Source organism: Haliaeetus albicilla, chromosome 11 (assembly GCF_947461875.1).
Source record: "Haliaeetus albicilla chromosome 11, bHalAlb1.1, whole genome shotgun sequence".
NCBI lineage: Eukaryota > Metazoa > Chordata > Aves > Accipitriformes > Accipitridae > Haliaeetus > Haliaeetus albicilla.
Window position 1 is genome coordinate 24,222,926 of NC_091493.1, and position 20,376 is coordinate 24,243,301.

The window sequence follows — 20,376 nt, forward strand, 5'->3', positions numbered from 1 at the left end:
CTCTCTCAAAAAAACCTATCCGTTTTAAATCAAATTAATTACAGAGAAGTAGCAAGTGTACAGGCTATTCTACAACATTTTTGTATACTGTTATTTAGTTCTATTCTAAGACATAGTTCCTAGCTAACAGTAGGAAGAATTATTATTATTTTTTAAATAAATTGAAAATTAATGTGCCCTGCAGTTTGGAAAAGTGAGATCTGGAAACAATTTGAAAGCAGAAATTGATGGAACTGGGCCATTAAACCAGCTGAAGACCTGGTTGATATTTTGAGATAATTTTGCTATGATCAATTTTATTTGGATAAAGTCTTTACAGGTAATGGCTGTTTTAAGGAATGAAAGCATATTCGCACCTCTCTAGAGTAGTTCTGTGCAAGAAGTCCCAGCTGGTAGAAAGCAAGTGATGTTTCTGCCTGTGTAGCACTTGTTTTTGATTTCAGAGGGGAAACAGAAGAAAATTACTTCAATGGGTGGTGACTTTAAATACAGCTGCTGCCTGGCAGAAAATATGTTATCTCCCTTTTACCCAAGTGAGAACACTTCTACCTTGTGTCATGGATAGGATCAGAGCTCCAGCTGTATTGTCCCAAAGGAAGAGACAGAAAGGGATGCATTCCCCAAACCTTTCCTGCAGTTATGAAATAAAGTTCAATAAGTTTGTCATTTTTATTATGCAGAGGAAGATGGGGAAGTCCAGAAGGACATTTTTGATGGAGCTGGCAAGAAGAAAAGGTTTCCGAGTAGAAAGTGAACTAAGGTAGGAAAATGTTTATATTTGTAGAAATAACATGTAGTAATGCTGCTTGAAGCGTTCTAATTTAATAAATGTAATCATACAAGTAAGTGTGGTTGAAGATTTTGCCTACATATTTGGTGGATATACTTTGTTCTTCCTGCTATAAAGATGCTTCAGGATTTCAGTGGGTGTTGCTAAAGTGTGGTTCGTTTTTATTGCCTTCTGGGCAAACAACAGGCAGAACACAAACATTAGCAAAATTTCTTATTTTTTACCTCTAAAATCTGTGGTTCTAATTTATCTTAAGTCTGTTAATTTTAACATGTCTACATTTTTCAGTGTACTGCTTCTCACATGGCAAATAAAAACTGTAAGGTGTGAACTTGTTTTTCATGGGATATGTTTCTATGCCTTTGTATAGTCTCACTGGAGTCAGTGAATCATGTCTTTAGCTGATTTAAATCAGCCATTGTTTATGTCCTCCTTGAAGTCAGGTTAAGCTTAATCTAAACTCAATGGCCAATTCCTGAAATGAAAAAACATTAAATATACAGGAACGGAAAATGTGATGGGTTGAGGGGGACATTTCTCTAGAACACCTCTAGTATTCTAATATTTAATCTTCCTGTGAGTAATACACTGATGTGAGTCTCAAAGTTACTGGCTTACGCTTTGGTACAATCTGTAAGAGCACTGGAGAAAAAAACTGGGAATAAAGTACCACAGATGTGGCATTTCAGGATGAAAATATACTTGACCTGCAGATTTGTCTGGTGGTGTTTCAATAAGCCAACTCATTTTGAAGGAAGCCTTCCTCCAAATAGTGCTTTTCATGAGTGCTAGTTACATTATGCAGTTCTCCGAAAGCTACATTGTTATGTAGGCTCTCTGAAAGGCTGGAAGAAAACCAAGTATTGATAATTTGTCTGTATCTGTATGCAGATAGTATACAACTGGATCCTCCCTATAAAAGCTCATTTCCACAGATTTTTTTCAATCCCATTGACTTTGAAAGCCTGAGGAAGAGGGGAGGATGAAATAATTTGTAAAGCAAGATTCAAGCAGGTATTGAACAGAAGTAGGCAATTAGTGTTTGATACAAAACTAATTGAATTCGTAGGGGAAAAAAAATGAACTGTGCTGTTCTGAATCCTACATTAACAATCCATTGAGGACTGAGTAGAGGCTTTATCTGGTCTGCTTTGACACACAGGTATTTATTGCCACTATTTCAGACTTTCTGTAAGTTGTATGCAAGGCAGGTGTTATGTTTAATTTCAGCCTAGCTGCTACTGGATAAAACATAACTATTTAACTGTTGATTTTTGTTTTTGAAAATGCCAGAGGAAATGCTAAATTTGTTACGTTCTGTGCCAGGAAAAAAGTGCAGCTGTACAGGTACCAGAGGAAACTGGTGCACAGCAGCTAAACTGCTGCTGTGAGCATAGCGATGGCAAAGTTCCCAGATCTGCAGCTCGGTACAAATACATTACATATGAATATTTTATATAAAGTGGAATAAACCACAGGAAGCAGAAGTTCTATGTCTCTAACTGTTTTTTTTTTTTTTTTAACTCAAGCAAAGATGTGACAGTTTAATTAAAGTAGAACCTAGCAGGGATAGATAATAACAAATGCAATAGTATTTCATGAATATTCACCTAACCTAGATTTTTAATCTTTTAGATTAAAATAAATTTGGATTTTTTTTTCCCCCCAATGGACTCTGCTCTACAAGCTTCACAATATGGAGAGAAAAAAAAAGTGCTATACTGTGACAGTTTTCGTATTTCCAAAGTATAGTACATTCAATAAATTTCGTATCTTTCAAAAATATAGTACATTTAATGCATTGGAGAGTTATGTGATACCAGTTTTCTATGGTCAGTTTCTAGTATTTGTAATTGTGGTTTGGCGATTTAATGAAATCAGTGATTATTGGTATGAATCAGGGTCACAGGGATAGGCCAAGGGGTTTTGTTGGTCTCCTGGAAAGTAGTTTGCTTTGAAAGGTTGTGCAGCCTGCCTTCAACAGTTATCAGCCGTCATTTTTAAGGTCCATACTAACCAGCTATCTCTACCAGTGGTGTCCTGTCTGCTTGGACAGGTTGGTGGATTAACTTCTCCAGGTGTTACAGAAGGGCTGCAAAGCAATCTGTCAGGTCTGTTTGAAATTTACTGTATATGCACAAGGCTGTCACCAGCATGGGCTAGCAGGAGGTTTACGGAGGCTTGCAAATGGAGGCGGCTGCTATTGGGACAGTTTATGTTCCAATTCTAGGCTTATTTCTATGGAAACTAGGTCATATAATGACACTGTCTTGTCTGTGCCTTTTCCCCAAGAAGTTTAGGAATCTGTTGACTGATATCATTTAATTTTGGCATATATTTCAGAGATACTGAGGTCCTACAAATTTCATGAAAATGAATAGTTTTGTCCTTTATCTGTTGTTGTCTTTGTGGGTAACAGCACTCTCCTGGGGTTTGTGTGTGAAGGGGGAACACTAGGAACCACTCAAGATTTCCTACCAAGTTAGTAGTTTTCTAAACTTGCTGAGGAACATCAGCAGGCCAGGTAAAAATTTACAGATCATCCTAAGTGTGTATGTAATTTTTTCTTGAAATATAACTTTGTCCCTCTCCATTATTTTCCTGTGGAAGGTGCAGAATTGTGTCTTTTTAATGATGAACTATCATGGGATTCTTTCCAATGTTATTCTAGTACATGGACCCAAATTTAGTGTAATAAAGTCTGTGCTACTGTATTTTTAAGCAATGTACACCATATAATCTATTGAACAATAACTCAATCTGTACATTTTATATTCACTAAACTAAGATATCAGTTTCGTAAGAGACTGGCCTCTTAGTAGCAAGGAAGCAGTCTTTAGATGGAGTGCATAATTCATAAGTTATGAACATTTGACAATGCTATATGTAAAAAGCTTAATGTAAGAACAGAAAAGTTAAATTTACAAAAAGATATTACTAGCTGTAAAGCTTTAAGGAATTATTGTTAACAGGCTTTTTAATACTGTAAATCTTTCATTCATTGATCAGGAATATTGAGAAGGGGCTATCAGGTATCGTAAAGTAGCCTTTTCATTATGGTACTGCTTGCGCAAGCCAAATATTTTCAGAGTTGCAAAAAGTGCGTAATAGGTTAAAGTCTTATGGAAGGCAAATGATACTGAAAGAAACAAAATGCTGCACTTATGGGAGCTTATGGCTAAAGTCTTTCCTCAAAGCAGATTCAGTGACTGGAATAGATATATTGCGATATGAAAATACAACTGCTTCCCACATCCTAACGTACAATATATACTAAAATTTCAGGAAGTGCGTGGTAAGTAAATAAGGAAATAGCAGCTCTATGTGTGTACAGCTGGGTTCAGGAAAAAAGGAAACTTCTTTTTCTGTACTTCTTGACAGTGACTCTGTCACTCATATTGTGGCCGAGAACAACTCTTATCTGGAGGTGCTGGACTGGCTGAGAGGACAGGCTGTGGGCGACAGCTCCAGGTTTGAACTACTGGATATCTCCTGGTTCACAGCCTGCATGGAAGCAGGAAGACCAGTTGATTCAGAAATGAAGTATCGTCTCATGGTAAGACAGATCCTTCAGTGCAAATACAGTGATGTTCAAAATGCATGACTGTGATTAGTTGTGTTTTTTATATACTTGTGTTGTGATATATTTTTTGAATTTAAAAACTTTTTTTACTAAAGTTTACATGAGTAATTCGCACAGTTTTAACAGATTAAAAAGACCTTCCATAGCTTCTCTATCAGTGTCTGGTAATGCTAAATTACTATGCCATCACATGTTACAAACTGGTAATATACATCATTCCTGTAAAAAAAGGGGTGCCATTAAAGGGGAAATATCCATCAATGAAGCACTCGCTGTTGTTGTGGTACTTGTGGTATTTCCACAAATACTTCAATGTCATGGTAAATGTCCCACTGAGAGCAGTGTGTTTTAATGGGCTCCTGAGGGAATACTTTGCCTCTTCAAAACGATACAAAAATATTAAAACCTTTGCTGTTTGGAAGTGACCAGCTAACCGCTAGGCCCTTGAAGGACCTGTGAAATGAAGGCTGCTGCAGTCTGTAGACATGCATTTACAAACTTGGCACCATCAAGTAAAACTGTCCTAAGAAAAAAAATGGTTTTATTATATTGTATTCTCTCTCAATGGGAGCTCTAGGTCAGAGGATATTTTGAATGGCAGGCTGATTATTTGGTGAACGGTGTTTGACCTTGAAGCAACGGATGATGACATACTTTCCTCTGATCTATATCTGACAAAATTATGTGCTAATTTCTCAAATTGGAACGTAGTGTGAAATGGTGGTATTCAATACCCCCAGTACAGACTATAAATGATGAGGGTGTGGTAGGGATGCCTGGTGCGCTGAGCACAGAGCGACGACAGCACGTGCCGCTGGGCCGTGAAATAGACCCTGCGCTGTGGCAGGATGAACCTATTCCCTTGTTCTGCACGCATTCAAGCCTCACGGTGATGGATATAACGTGCACTGGTGAAGAAATTAATTCATACATCAAGAGAATTACAAGTCTGATCTAAAGCTCTCTGAAGTAAAGTGAGGGATTCCTGCTGATTTCTGAGGGTCTGGATTAGGCTCCATGTGAACTGTTATCCCACTGCAAAAATGATAACTGGGAAACCTGTAAACACTGGGACCGCGGCAGGATCATCAGCGTGTACCTTCCTGTGAGGCGGAGGATGCCTGAATATTTAACAGCAGTATCACACTGTTTGCTGCTTCTTCATCCTGATGTTTGGATTATGAAGGATGATTCATAAATACCACCCTTCCCCAAGAAAAACTGTAGCTCCTGATTAATTTTTTCAAACATCTTTCATTGCCAGAAACTATTTTCCAGGATTTTACATGTAAGAATTACTGTTTAATAACACTTGGGGGTGGGGCTGGGGAGTGAATACACCAGATGGAGCTGTCGCTCTCAGACTCAGCATAATTCCGTGACAGAATATGTGTTTGTATTTGCAATCCTTCCAATGAAGTATTTCTGCAGTATGTTTATAATCTTTTCAGTGAATCTGCTGGAGGGAGAATAGACCAAAGAAATTAATGCAAAACAGAAAAAACCTGAAAACCTTGTAACTACTGCATTGTGTAATCTCACAGGCAAACAGGTTGTAAAAATAAAAATACTGGGTATGCAAAGAAGTTCTCTAAACAAGAAATAAATCCAAAACATGAGCAAAAATCCTGTGAACTTTGCTGAGAGTTTCACATCAGGATTAAAAGAAAGCTAAATTACCCTTTATGTACATTCGTAGTTTCAGCAGTGTGTGAAGACCTATAGATTCAGACATCTCAGAAAATAGATGGGTTTTTTTCCTTTCAAAGTCAGAAATGCCTTTGTCTTTCTCCAAAATGTCTCCAACGATGCTGAAGCTTACTTTTTTTTCTTTCTTGCCTTTTTTTTTTTTTTTTTTTTTTTTTTTTTTTAAAATCAATGAGGAGGCCACTGCAAGTTGAACTGCCTTAGTTTTCTTTTATATATAAAAGTCCTTTTGGAGTACTGCTGGAGCAAAAACTTCTGAAAAAGGTAGCAGCACTGTCAGGAGATTGTTAGTATACTTTGAGACTGGCTCTGCAAGTAAGAGTTTCTGTTTTTATTGAAACATAAATATTTCATGCTAATAAATGTAGAGTGCAATAAGCAAGCCAGTGACAGCTGTACCATTAACATTAAAGCTTATAGTTAAGACCAATCTTAATTATATAGTGACTCTAAAGAAATAAGCATATTTGTAAAGCAAACAAGGAAGGAAGAGCAAGGATTCTAGAATTTCAGCAAATTTAAAAATAATTTTATTGTTGCAGTGTCACCATGATTTTTTTTTTTCTGCCTTGAGAAATGAGGAAGGATTGAAGTAGTGGTTAATTTTCTTTTTAAGTACTAGACCAAATTCATATATAATGTAATTTAATTGGAGTTTCACTGAAGACAAATTATGTCAGTCTTGTAAAATGTGAAATGAAAGTGAATTAACAACCCTTGAACTCAGGCTACATCATGAAGGCTTTGAGGTGTAAGGAATGGATTGCAGTGGGGGAATGTTTTGGGTGAATAAAATTGCCATTAATATCAACAGCAGTAAGATTTCCTCTTTCAGATCTTACAGTAGCCTATTTGGAAGGTTGTTCTTCATTCAGGACATTTGTTTTAATGGATTACTAAAAAGAAATGTCCTTCTTCATGCAAAACAAGGGGAATAAAGTCAGAGTTACAGACCATTAGCTAACATATTAGTTACAATTGTCACCAAAGTACATCCTTCTGTGGTTGCGAATGATCCAAGAGGTGCTCTGATGTTAGTGATTTATAGAGTATAAAAGGTTGGGTGACCAGATCTAAGATGGTCTGAATTCTTATTGATTCATTTGGTAACAGTTGACTTTTATAGTTAATAGCCATCATTTAATTTAATAGGCTATGGAAGTGTGGTAGCCAAACATCCGCTTTAAAGGGAAATCAAAGTATTTCTCTGCTTTGTCCAGAGATGCCCTTCCCACCGCAAGCAGATGGGTATTCTGGACAATAGCAGGACATGGACATCAATATGTATGCAAGGGCATCCCCACATGCTAGAAAGTAGTGATGTTTCCTGGGTAATGGAAAAGAAAGAGGCAGAGGGGAAGCTTTCAGAAGGATAAAAAGAAAGGAAGAGAACAATAGGTTGGTTCACATCCTCAGCAGCCTTAGGAACTGTGCTTGTGATTGTGTCTCTTCCGCCTTTTTCTCAGTCAGAACCCCAAAGTTGTTAGTTAGTTATTTTTTTAGCAAGGAAAAGAGATTTATCTATTTCCTGAACAAAGGATTTCCCTCCACATTAGGAAAAGGAAGTACCACATCTTTTGATCCCTTGCTGTATCATGTGGCAAGCAACTCATATTTAACATTTTTCGGAGTGTCTCACTCTGTTGCCTCGTGAAAGAGAGAGGCTCTAACTAATGGAAGAAATCCTTCATACTGACAGTCAGACTTTCCCAGAAAATAAAATGAAACTTATAAACTGGCTGCCTTCTCTTCATAAAATGCTGGATATCAGCAGACTTCATTATTTGATCAATGCTGTCTGGACTACAAAGCTGCTGGCTGTTGAATAATGTGGCCTGACACAGTCTCTAGTATCTGCGCACCTTACTCACTGCTGCTCCGTTTTCTCTCTCTGTTATTTCCCTATGTCATTATACTACTTTGTGTATTAAAAAAAATAGTTTGACAAAGAGCAAAGTATTCCTCTACAGGATTAATTCTGTAACTAAGCCCCTCTGCTGTGCAAATAGATGCTAGTGGTACAGGATGATTTTCTTGCTTATGCCATGTAGAAAATGTCACCGTGAAGGAGTGGCAGTGACTTTCACTCTTACTTCAGCCTGGATGTGGGGTACAAACTCTGACTAGCTCTAGCAATTCAGTAGCCTACACATTTAGATTTTTTTTTTCAGTGGTTGCCCCTTTGCAGTGTATCATAATTTAGTTTTAATGTAGTGGAGTTATCTGCAAAAAAAGGAATTTTAATTCTTACTTTTTTCTCATATCCATAGTTATTTCTTCCCAGTACTACAAATTATTTTGAGGTAGTGTGAGTTTCCAGGATTGCTTGTTCTACACTGTAATTGCTACTGGATGAAACTTTTGGTTTGTCCCATCTGATCTTCCCACCAAAACCCAGTATCAATCCTGTTCCTATCTTCTGCTGATGATAGATCATCTCTGTAGTTCTCATGCAGGCATCGTAATATTCCCTAAAAATCAGACTATAGTGATTACTGTTTGCTAGATGTTTTTGCTGTTGATTTCTAGCTGAAGTTTCTTCTGTTGTTATATATAATCAAAGCCTGTTAATTAAAAAGATAACTATTACTGATTAAGAAAAATGCTCAAATATCTTTGCTAAGGCAGGAACAGGATGTTTATGTGCCAGTCTATCACCCTCTTAAACGCATAGAGTTTCCGCATTAATTCTGCTCTCATCCACAATGCTAGGTAATGCTACATGTAGGGCTGTTGTTCTTTGTGTGTATATATCCTAATGAATATAATAGCTTATTATATATTCTATTCAGTAACGTTGTGTTTGTTCGCAGTCTTTGCAGCTGGCACTATCATTTCAAGCAGTATATTAGCTGTAATCGGTCATAGTTTATATGATTTAAAATCAATTTTAAAGTATAATTCATGAATGTGTGCAAAAGTGGATGAGTTGTGCTGTTGATCCTGGCTGAAACCCATTTCAGTTATTCCCAAGAGTGGTCTTACACATAAAATAGCTTCCTTCCTTTCAGTGTATACTATGGAAACTGCCATATAATTCACTGCTCCTTCAGCTGTGCAAGTAAATGCCTTTTTTGTGTGTGCATGAATACCGTTATTTAACTACTCTGTATCAAATACAAAGGCAATTTAGCATGAAATTATATGTGTGGGGGAGTGTGTGTGAAGGCACATACACATATTTATAGGTTTGCCTAGCACAGATGCTAGCTGTATGTCTGCACGACTTTGGATACAGGGGAGAAAGGGCTCATCATTCCATTATTGGGGTGAAAATTTCCTCCATGTATCTTTGTGATATTTTTTGTTGTTGTTGAACCATTTCCCTGTGGTTTTGGATAGTGCAATGCAATACATTTTTGACAGATCTGCCAAATGTTTTCAAACAAAATGACAAATAGCAAAAAATACACAGAAATGCTGAGAATGCTTTGGGTGTTTCCCAAGTATTTAAGATTTGGGCAGTTCTAATGAAAGCAAAGGGATTAAAGGACTGGGCATATAAAGCAGCAGAAAAGCTGGTGCTAGATTGTCTTTTCAGTTGCTCACTGGTCAGGACACTTGCATATTGAGGACTTGTGCTTAAGACTCTCTTTTGTCAACAGGGACACAATTCTGTGTATCCTGCCTTTCAGGAGAATTCCCCACCCCCACCCCCCCCCCCATTGGGGTGGGTTGCCCACAAACTTTTTTGTTGATCTTGGTCAATTTTGCATGGAGCAAAATTAGGTGAAAAGCAAACAAGCATGTAGGTAGCCTGGTGGTTGGGAAATTCCCATTTAAGATTTGGCACCTGGCTCCTTTTCCTTGCACCAGCAAACACCTAAAAGTGATGTCTGAATTGGATCAGCATATAAGGAAGGGGCTGAGTGAGAAATCACAGCATAAGAGGAACACTAGCTGTTGGTTGAAAGGGTGGAGATGACTCTTCCATGGCTGTTTGTAAATGTTTCCTTTGCTTAATAATGACCCCAAAATAGAACATTTAGCTCAATGAATTAAATCCAAACCAAAAAAGTTTTCTTTCATTTTACCTGGAAGAGGGGGGAAAAGTTTAAAGTCATACAAACATTTTTCCTCCACCACTGAAAAAGAAAAAAAAGTCAGTTATTTGAGCATCTCCTTTTTTTCTTTTTTCTTTTTTGTTTTTCCTCCTCAGTCTAAATCCCTGATTTTATATTGAATAATCTAGTGTTTTCTGGGAAAACTCTGTTCTTTCAAGCTTATCCACTTTTAAAGCTTTGTGGTTTATCAATATTACTGCAATAATAAGAGTAGTAGAGACTTGCCCTGTAGAGAGACTTTTTTTTTTTTTAAATGACAGTGCCATTGAAAACTGCCTGCAAGAACTTACTGCAGAAAATGAAAAATCCCAGTAATCACCAGATAAACTGGTATTGTTAGTGCAGCCAATGTGAAATTAAATGTTTTTCCTAGAAAGATGGTAGAAGCGTTATTGTTCTTTTGCCTTCTCTTTAAAGGTACATATTTTGGGATCATGAAATGTACTTTTGGTATTTTAGGCTATTTGACAGGTGTGTCACCAACTCTTCTCCCCGTTTTTTTGTTGTTAGGAACAAGATCAGTCTCCTCCTTTGAATACACCTGAATCAGAAGTGCCATCATTTATTGCAAGCAAAGTATCTCAGTATTCGTGTCAAAGGAAGACAACTTTAAATAACTACAACAAGAAGTTCACGGTAATACTTATTCTAACTATGAAATAAAACCTAGCATAAATAAAATAATTAATATGGTACTTGCATCAATATTTTCTATGGTACCCTCAGCAAATTCATGAGTTAAACAGGCAGCACAATTATAAAAATTTAAAAAGTTATGTATCTGCCATACTTAAATTAAAATTAAGTTCAAATTTAATTGCATCCTTTAAGTGTTGCTGAAAGCTTAACACAGTGGATCTTTAAATAAACTAATAGCTTGTAAACACATGAATTTTTAAAACAAATGATAGAATGGCATTCTGAAAATGTCTTTTTGCTTTTCATCACAGTCTTATTTGACAAATTGGAAGTAATGGTAAGCAAAAGTTTGGTTTAGGTCAGTCCAAGGTACTTCACAATTGCTGTGCTGCCTTCTTGCTTGCCCAAGTGTTTGGTTCTTCAAAGTGTGACTGTAAGCTTGAGATTTTCACAACTGCTTAGTTATGAAAACAGATTGCATGATCAATGTAATTACTTTAACATGATGAAAAAAAGCCTTAAATTGTCTAGTTAAATAGAAACCTTAGAGACTGTCATATATCCTATTTAATGCTCATAACATTACACAATTCAGTGGGTATGAAGAGCCTGAGTCATCTGGTCTAAATTCCTCTTAAGTTATTGTGCCTAATGGCTCCTCTTGGCTGGCTCTAGATACTCAGTGACAACTATTCAATAGGAAATGTTTGACACAGAGACTCTAATGTAGTATAGTCTGGATAAATCTGGCATAGTTATATTTATATGTTTCAATTATAGCATGAAACACCTTCTCATCTTCCTAAAGTTTTATTATTTATTTTGTTATTATTTATAATTTTTATGCTTTTACTTTGTGTGTGCCTATAAATACACAAAAATCTTTCAGGTAAATATTATTTGTAAGATCCATATAAAAAGAATAAAACCAGATACCAGTAATTTGAGAATAAAAAACATTTACAAGGTAAATACTAAAACCTCTGGGAATTCAGAACTAAAGATAAACCTGAGAGCAACTCTGAAATGTCTTGAATGCACAGTTAAAAATTAAAACCCCTAGATTTTGCCTTGTAGTGATGCTTTTAAATAATGATCAATTATACCAATTATATAATAGTGTTTAAGGTACTCAAGTAGGTTAAACTGTTTGCTTATTTAAAAAAATTTCCCATTTTGAGCAACCTGATGGGAATTTAGTTTTGACCCTGCTTTGAGCTTGAGGTTAGACTAGAGGCCTCCTGAGGTCCTTTCCAACCCCAATGATTACAACATTCCCAAAACTGCTTCTTTTGAAATACCTACCATGTCCCACCTCCTGCTAGAAAAACAAGGCTGTGAATGCTACCATTTAACCTCTTGAAAGTGGTCATTCTGTTTCACTGTTTACAAATATCAAATACACCCTGCTGTAGGGGAAGGTGTCAGACCAAATATAGTATGATCCAAAGATTCAGTAAAATATTGGCCTTCTTGGAGAAATAGGAAGTAAGTGCCTTTGTTCTACACTTCCTGAAAACAATGGAATATGGGAGTCTGATTCTTTCTTGAATTTTCTGTAGTAAGACATTTTGTCAGTCATTCTGAAGGTAAAAAATTAGAAGTAATTGTGATGGATTATGGCAAAGTACAATGGCTACTCCTAGAAAGCAACAAGTTGTTGATTTTTAATTATCGTTAACAATTTGAGCACAAAAAGGTCTAGAATAAGGTAGTTCTCTTTTTAAAGTTACCTTTTAAAATTATTTTTAATTTTGAAAGATCTAATATCTTTATTTGTAAATTTGCACAGTATTTTTCCATTTTCAAAGACTGAGTACTATAAGTCTAGTGAATATATAGTTTGTCTCCTAGCTGCTGAATTCCCGAATTTAGTCCAAGATTCAGTTCAAGTGAAAAATGTGATAGCAGCAACATATTCATTGAGTGGTTTCTGTCATACTTGTGTTTCACAAAGAAGCAGTCCCTAAATTACTTCCAGGTTTATCATTGCAGCAGTCTTAACGTCAGAGGACAACTTGTATTTGATAAATGAATTTAGCTGAACACATGAGAAGCAGGGTAGTTCGATGACTGAAGCACTGAGACTCCCTTCTGTTATCCTATATATCAAACATTTCTGAGTCTGGCTAGAAATTAGGTTTTGTAGTGACAAAGGTGGCAGTTTTTCATCTTCATACTTTGAGAGTAACTGTTCTGAGTTCATGCTGTATTTTATTTCTGGAGGTGGTACTGGGCAAGCTGATAATGCGTATGAGTCTGCCTAGCATCTGCATCTTGACAGTTGTAAAGTGTGGTGGGTTGACCTTGGCTGGATGCCAGGTGCCCACCAACCTGCTCTATCACTCTCCTCCTCAGTGGCGGGGCAGAGGGAGAAAATAAGGTGGGAAAAAACTCATGCGTCAACATAAAGGCAGTTTAATAAAAGCAAAGAACGTGCGCAGAGGCAAAGGAAAACAAAAGATTTATTCTCTACTTCACATAAGCAGGTGATGCCCAGCCACTTCCCGGGAAGTAGGGCTTCAGTACGTGTAGCAGTTGCTCCAGAAAACGAACGTCATAATAACGAAGGCCCCCCCCACTCCTTTCTCTTGGCTTTTATTGCTGAGCAGACATCATATGGTATGGAATATCCCTTTGGTCACTTTGGGTGAGCTGTCCTGGCTATGTTCCCTCCCAGGATCTTGCCCACCCCCAGCCTACTGGTGAGGGGGCAGTGTTGGAGAGACAGCCTTGATGCTGTGCAAGCACTGCTCACCCGTAGCCAAAACACTGGTGTGTTATTAACACCTTTCTAGGTACCAATGCAGAGCACAGCACTATGAGGGCTGCTATGGGGAAAAATTAACTCCATCTCAGCCAGACCCATAATGTAACTCAGGGCTGTTGCTCTTTTTCCTCACAACCAAAGCTTGCAATAGCAGCAGAAAGGCTTGGGTGTTTATGGACTGCAAGAGCTGGCCGGTTCCCTGGAGGCCTGCCAGTTAGTCTGCCTAATGTCAAAGGAGCCTGATTTTCAGTTTTGCTGTTGTTTTGTCGGTCTTGCATTAAACCTGTAATTCTCATTCTCAAATAAAAGTGTTCCAACAGATTTTTCAGTGCGAGCACTTAGCAAATGCACTGAAGCATTGGTATAATTCACTTGTGCATGCTGTGGGCAGCCAACCGTTAAATGACAGATTTTCCCTGGCTCAGAACTGTATATCCTGAAAATTAGGTCCAAACCATCTTGAATTATGTGTTGATGATAGTATTTTGTTATAACAACTTTATTCTGTGAGCCAGGGTTGTTACCTTTCCTTACAGATTTTCTATTTTCTTCGGTTAGCTTGAAAATAATGTTTTTTGTTCTTGCCTCTAACAGGGTCACAAAACTATTCCTTGCTTATGTGTTCTTGGATGAACTCATGGATTCTTCCTCTTATTGGACTTTGCCTTGATACCGTGTATCAAATTCCCCTTTCAGATGAGTCGTAGTTATGTTTGAGAAAGAGTAGTATTTACATTTGACATCCTTTAGTCTCTTCAGAAGAGCAGGAAAACAGTCACTAACAGGAAATGACGTGCGTACAATGAGGCTTTGACTGTGCTGTTTCAGACACATTTGGAGACTTCATTTCTGGACAACTTGGTATTTAATCATCAGTTTTAATCTTGAGTCCTCTTCTGTATATATTTTACCATGAAAGACCATTTATTAAAACCAAATAGCAGAGATATTTGATGAGAGCTCATGAGGACAATGTGGTGGTTTAACACACTAGATGCAAGTTCTGTGTTTAACTGTCCCGTGTTTTCTTTCTATTGTAATGGCCAGAAAATAACTTACAGAAAGGTGCGCAAACCAGTTTTACATCATGGAAGAAGGTGCAGAAGGGTTGGCAGACTGTGCAGATGTGAAGGTTTCATGACTGTGTTCAGTATGGGGTAAATCCTACCCAAGTTATTTTGTTTTATGAGCGGTTGAGTAGTAGTAAGGCCTGTCGTGTGAAGAATAGACTAGGTATGTCAGATTGCATGCCAAGGAGGAGACAGTGGCATTGTGTGGCAGTTCATGGAGGAAAAATGCAACCACTGCAGGCTTGTGGGGCCTCATGCAGTCTTTGGGTCACTGTGCGTCATGTACCATGAGGTCACACTACATAGGTTGGGAACCACTGCCATGGGCTTTACTCATTTGAGTGATTCAGGAATGTACCTGAATGCATAGCCCTGACTCCAGAGGTGAACTGTAGCTGTTCAGATGGGTAAAGGTGCAAAACAAAAGGGCAAATAATTTCACCAGAGGCTGTGCCTTAGCATGTTTCCTTTACGTTTGTCTTAAACATTGATGTTATTATGGAATATAATACTATAATATTGTTCTCTGGCTCATTTGTAAATAGCTAGCCATCCTCCCCCTCTCCCACTGAAAATATACACTTGGGGGCTGCATTGTGTTTTCATGTGGTAAAATAAATGGAGTCATTCTGCTGTGCCTGAGAGGGGTTGTTGGATTTGAATATTAATACCAGACTGCAATAAAATTCAGAAAGACATTCTTCTGTGAGGAAAATACAATTTAATTCTTACAGAAGAAACTAATTAAGTCAGAAGCAAATGGTTCTGTGATTCTGAGGCTTATTGCTAATGCTACTGAATGTTACTCTGCTTTGGCTGTTACTCATGGTAATGAGAAGGTGGATGTTTAGCATGGGAAAGATGCCTGGTTTCCTTTCAACTCTGTTAGAGAGAAAAAAAAGAAAATCCCTTTTTTATTTTCTCTTCTTTTTTACGTATAGAACCATGTATCAGTTATGCCAGTGGCCCAAGCATTTATTATTATTATTCCATTTTAAAACAGACCTCAGGAGAACCTCAACTTTAATTTTATAATCAACTTGGGAGCTCTGTAGGTAGAAAACCACTAACTGAATGCATATCCGTAATACCATGTACTGTCTTACTGACATAGCCTGCTTCAGTAAAAATTCTTCAGACGGTATATCAAAATTGCAAATTTTGTAAATGTATGTGAAGTGTACACCTACCCATAATGAACTCGTAGTTTGGTCTAAGGAGCAAATGTCTCTTCTCACTTTTAAGGTAAGTGGGAGGGTGCTCCCTAAAATACAGACAGAATATAAATACACCTGCACTTTTTGGCAACCCAAATTTGTATGTATACATCAAGTCTATGCTGCTTTCTTTCACCACATTAATATGTGTAATATACATTTAGCATTTTATGTTTCTTATTACACTGTGTGTTTTTATCTAGGGCAGTGTTATGTGATTGACACTCTCACTGCATTTTTGCGCTCTGTCAGCAAATCTTTTCTCGAAATTGTCTTGTTTTCTTTCACATTATGTGGAAAAATATGGAAACTTCTCAAGAGTACCACTCTTCTGTTGGAAGAAATGAACCTGTTATTATTGGCTAATATGAGGAGCAGCTGGAGCTAACATATTTATTTCTAATAACAGTGTGTATACAAGGACCCTGAGATCTTGCACATTACTGTTATTCTCATTCTTTCAGCTCCTTTGTTTCTCCAGCTGATGTAAGATGATGTGATAAAATCTTTGGACCTGGACACATATTGGGCTTTTCAGTTCAGATACCAAAAATAATAATAATAAAAAAAATCAGACTGAACAAAAATGGATAATTTTATTTATTTGGAAATCACTTTAGTCAACACTATAGGTTGGCTCAAATTGCTTAATTCTCCTTGAAATAAGCACCTAAAATTGTTTATTTTCTCTGTGTATACAAAAGGCATTCACATGCCCTATGTCTCTTCCCATTGACACGCAAAATTAGGATTTACACTGGGGAAAGTGAAAAGAAAATTATTTGAATGAATAGTTTGCTCTAAATCTCTTTAAAATCACTTTGGTCAGTTCTGAATGGGCACCAAACACTGGCAACAGCAATGTGATGAGAACTAGGAGCCACCCTTTGGATTTATGACTTACTAAATAAACTTCAAGTAGAAAACAGTGATTGAGAGGAAAAGCAATTTAACTCAAATTGCTCTTCTGAGTGTAATAGTCCTTCAAGCAGGTATCATGTAGGATTTTGTTGTTGTTGTTGTTTAGCACACTTAGCTATTTAGGTCTTTGGTGGATTAAGTTCACCTGTACAGTGGTATGTTTTTTTTTTATTTGTGCTGCAGTAGCATTTGCAGGCTCAAGTAAGATAGAGGCCTTTTTTATAAGAGATGCTATACAAACACATTGTGAAAGACAATTCAAGCCCTGGAGAGTTCATAGCCCTAATAGGCAGCAAAGGAAAGATAGCAAGGGAAACAATGGCAGAGAGGTATGAAGCAGCTTTCCAAGGTCACACAGCAGAGGAGCAGTGGGTATAGGCATGGGAATAACACAAGTGCTCTGTCCGTGAAGCTGTAATGCTTTTTTTACAAAACAGATTAGATTTAAAATATGTTCTTGATAGTATAATATTGGTGATATCTGTTCTCACAGAGTCTTAAACTGGAGGAAAAGACTGTTTTGCAAGTAACAATGGAACTGCTCTGATAATCTTGTTGAAACAAGCAGGACAGTATGAAGCATAGCATGGGACCGTTAACTTCTTTTGCTTTCCTGAATGTGAGTGGACTCATACTCTAATATTCATGCTGAACATTATCGGGTTAGCTGTTCAGCAGGCATAAACCAGCATAGCATTATTGATTATTATTTTTTTCCAAGAATCGTTCTCATATATTAGTTGAGAATCTTGCTCTTTGCGTTGATTTCAGTGTTCTGATTTTAGCATTTATAATATTTTAGTGTGCATTTTTACATGTGCAAGATGCTTACTGGTAGCTTTGCTTTGTTAATGATATTTTATCTTACTAGGTCTTATGCCAGATATTAAATGAGCTTCAAAGTTCCTGTCAGTACATCCATCCTCTTCCTTATTTCTAACATAATTCAACAAAATCTTTGTGTACTTTTGTATCTGACCCATTGGGATGTGGAAGTCCATTCCATGCCCAATGTTTTCCATAGCCCAAGTCTTACCAACATACATACCACAGTTTGAGACACAGATGGAAAATTTGCAGTAACTGAAGAACTGAAATGTAGCCCAGCTATCTTTCACATTTAATTAGAGCAGCCCCTGCAGAGTATGCCAGAGATTATGAAAATCCCACGTGCTGGAAATCTCTAGAAATTTAGTTTCCCATTAAACTAGAACCTTTAAAATGGGCAATCTGAGTATTGATCTGATTGATAAAAAGATGGTGAGGTGCTTGGTAAGAAATACAAAGGTTTAGAATAAATCAGGGGTCAGTAACTTTCCTTTTTATATCGCTGTAAGTAGATTTCACTGGAGATCTAATAGACTGCAAACCTTTTCTCAGCTAATATAGGAGTTTCATGTGCTTTTCCCTTCTGGAATAGTGTTCAGTATGGACTATAATATTCAATAGGCAGCAACTCCACTTGGAGAGCCGTTTCTTTCTTTTTTTAAAGCAGAAAGATTTTATCAAAAAGAATGTCAAAAGCAGTTTTATGTAAAAAGACAGATCTGTAATTAATTGCAGCATTTGCAGGCAATGTTTTGTACAGGGAATAATGAATATTCAATACTATTTAATTGTTTATTTAAAACAGCTTAATGAGCTTCACAAAGGCAGGAAAACATTGAAAAATGCCAACTAGAATGATAAAAACGCTTTGATTATATTTTCTTACTGGCTGTCAGCAGCCTCACCATCTTTTTATCAATCAGATAAAATGCTACATGTGATTGTTTTTTCTCAATAATGGTGGTGACACAGCTTTTCTGAAAACTGCCCTCCTGCTACTAGGAAGGGGCTAATACCTCTCTAAAACAGCAGTGGTGCTGGTATATGCAGACACATTTATCATGATGGCTGATTATTCAGTGTAGAATATATCTATTTAAATGTGCATGTGAGAGGCTGCCTGTTGGGAGTGAGAAAAAACATCCCTAGACTTTGAGCTTCCTAATCAAGAAGATGACTTTGCCAGTCTGTCATTACTACACACAGCTGAGTAGGTACTTATGAGAACTGTTTTCTGTCTATGTATTTGTCGTGTACAGACTATTTTATCAAGAAGGTAACAACTATATCTTTTTGTTTCTGTTCCCTGATTAATTCTCCTAGTGTTGACTGGAGTAAGAAATTTCTTGCCAAACACTGCTTTCTTGAGTATTCATGTGCATAGATTGTAAAGAGAGAAAAAGAAAGAAAAAGTAATCATAATTTTGTGACTGTAAACCTCAGTTAAAGTAAGAATTAGCATCTTTCATTGCATAGAAGGAAAGAATCTTTGAGCTGATAAAGAATAAAAAGAATAAGAACTTGAGACAGCATCCAAAAAAACCTCACAGCACAGGAAACATCTCATTCCTGTCACCCTACTGGTAAAAAATATATATTCCCCATTTGCTTTGCAGTACTGTGTATGCTGTATTTGTTCTTCCATATGCAAAGTGGGATGAATCCATGCTGCTTGTGACCTCAAATTGGTAGTTTCCCTTTTTTTTGCATTAGTTTTCTTTCTAAATGGGAACTATAATGTGCACCTGTCTTTAACCAAAAAGTATGTAATTAAATACAGCATAATCTGTCAAGCAAATAAAGATCTTAAATGTGGAAAAAAAGAAAAAAAGAATAGCAGTTGAACAAATCCAACAATTAGCCACTGCAAGAGCTTTAAAGACAGCTGTAAGGAAGCTAAGTTTTTGTGCACTATTTTTGTAATAGAACTCCCCCCCCCCCCCCCCCCTTAAGGAGCGTTTTCCACCCTCCCTTTGATTCCTTATACCCAAGCGCTAGCTTTATGTAAATACTGGTATAAACTTCCAGATCAAGCATCTTGCTAAACAGCTCTCTATCTCAAGAGATCTTTCATGAAATGTTATGAAAATGGAATTGCACAGCACTTACTAATCAGGGTAGCTGATAAATAAATATGCAGCTAAGGGGAGGCTTCTTTCAGTGAGATGGACAACAGGTGACTGATCCTTACAGAGATCAAGGAGTGAAGTTATACTGGTGATACAGAACAAAGCAAATTCTCTATAGCAAGCCCTAATTAATTATTTTTATACACTTTAACATGGTAGCACAGAAAAAAAAAAGGAAAGTGAAGTGGGTTTGTTCAGCTAAGGTGCCTACTGTCAAACCAATTAAGATCTCATAGTTTTGATTCGTTAAGAGGAAAGTTTTGCAAATCCTAGGGTCAGTAGAGAACATTTTCTTGCAGATTGTGGTTTAAACCTTCATTTTGCTTCAATGAGAATATAATGTTTATAATCTGAGCAACACGACATATCAGATGGTCCGTTTTTCTAGAACTGAGCAAACAATAAAATGTAATATGTAAGTAATCTACATTCATTTGTGAGAAGCACATTTAATTTTAAGAAGTTGTTCTATTTTAATGATCTAAATGATTGTACCTCAAGTAAAATCTTTTCGTCGTTGTTTAAATCAGGCTGCATTCCTTCAGTGCAGGGTGACAGATGCTGTTCTCAATTCCACAGATGTAGTAAAGGGACTACTTCACTGGATTTGCTGTCACGTCATTTAGTGGGCCTGGAATTGACTCCAGTTCACCTGGAG

General features: G+C 37.0%; 1 protein-coding gene across 1 annotated transcript in view; it reads left to right on the top strand.

The window, feature by feature from the left end:
• The first annotated feature begins 557 nt into the window (after positions 1 to 557).
• DNTT (DNA nucleotidylexotransferase) overlaps positions 558 to 20,376 on the top strand; it is a 97,392-nt gene continuing 77,573 nt past the window's right edge. The window contains exons 1-3 of the mRNA XM_069796686.1: positions 558 to 760; positions 4,172 to 4,346; positions 10,655 to 10,780. Of these exons, the coding sequence (XP_069652787.1) occupies positions 558 to 760; positions 4,172 to 4,346; positions 10,655 to 10,780 (504 nt within the window). The remainder of the gene's footprint in view (positions 761 to 4,171; positions 4,347 to 10,654; positions 10,781 to 20,376) is intronic.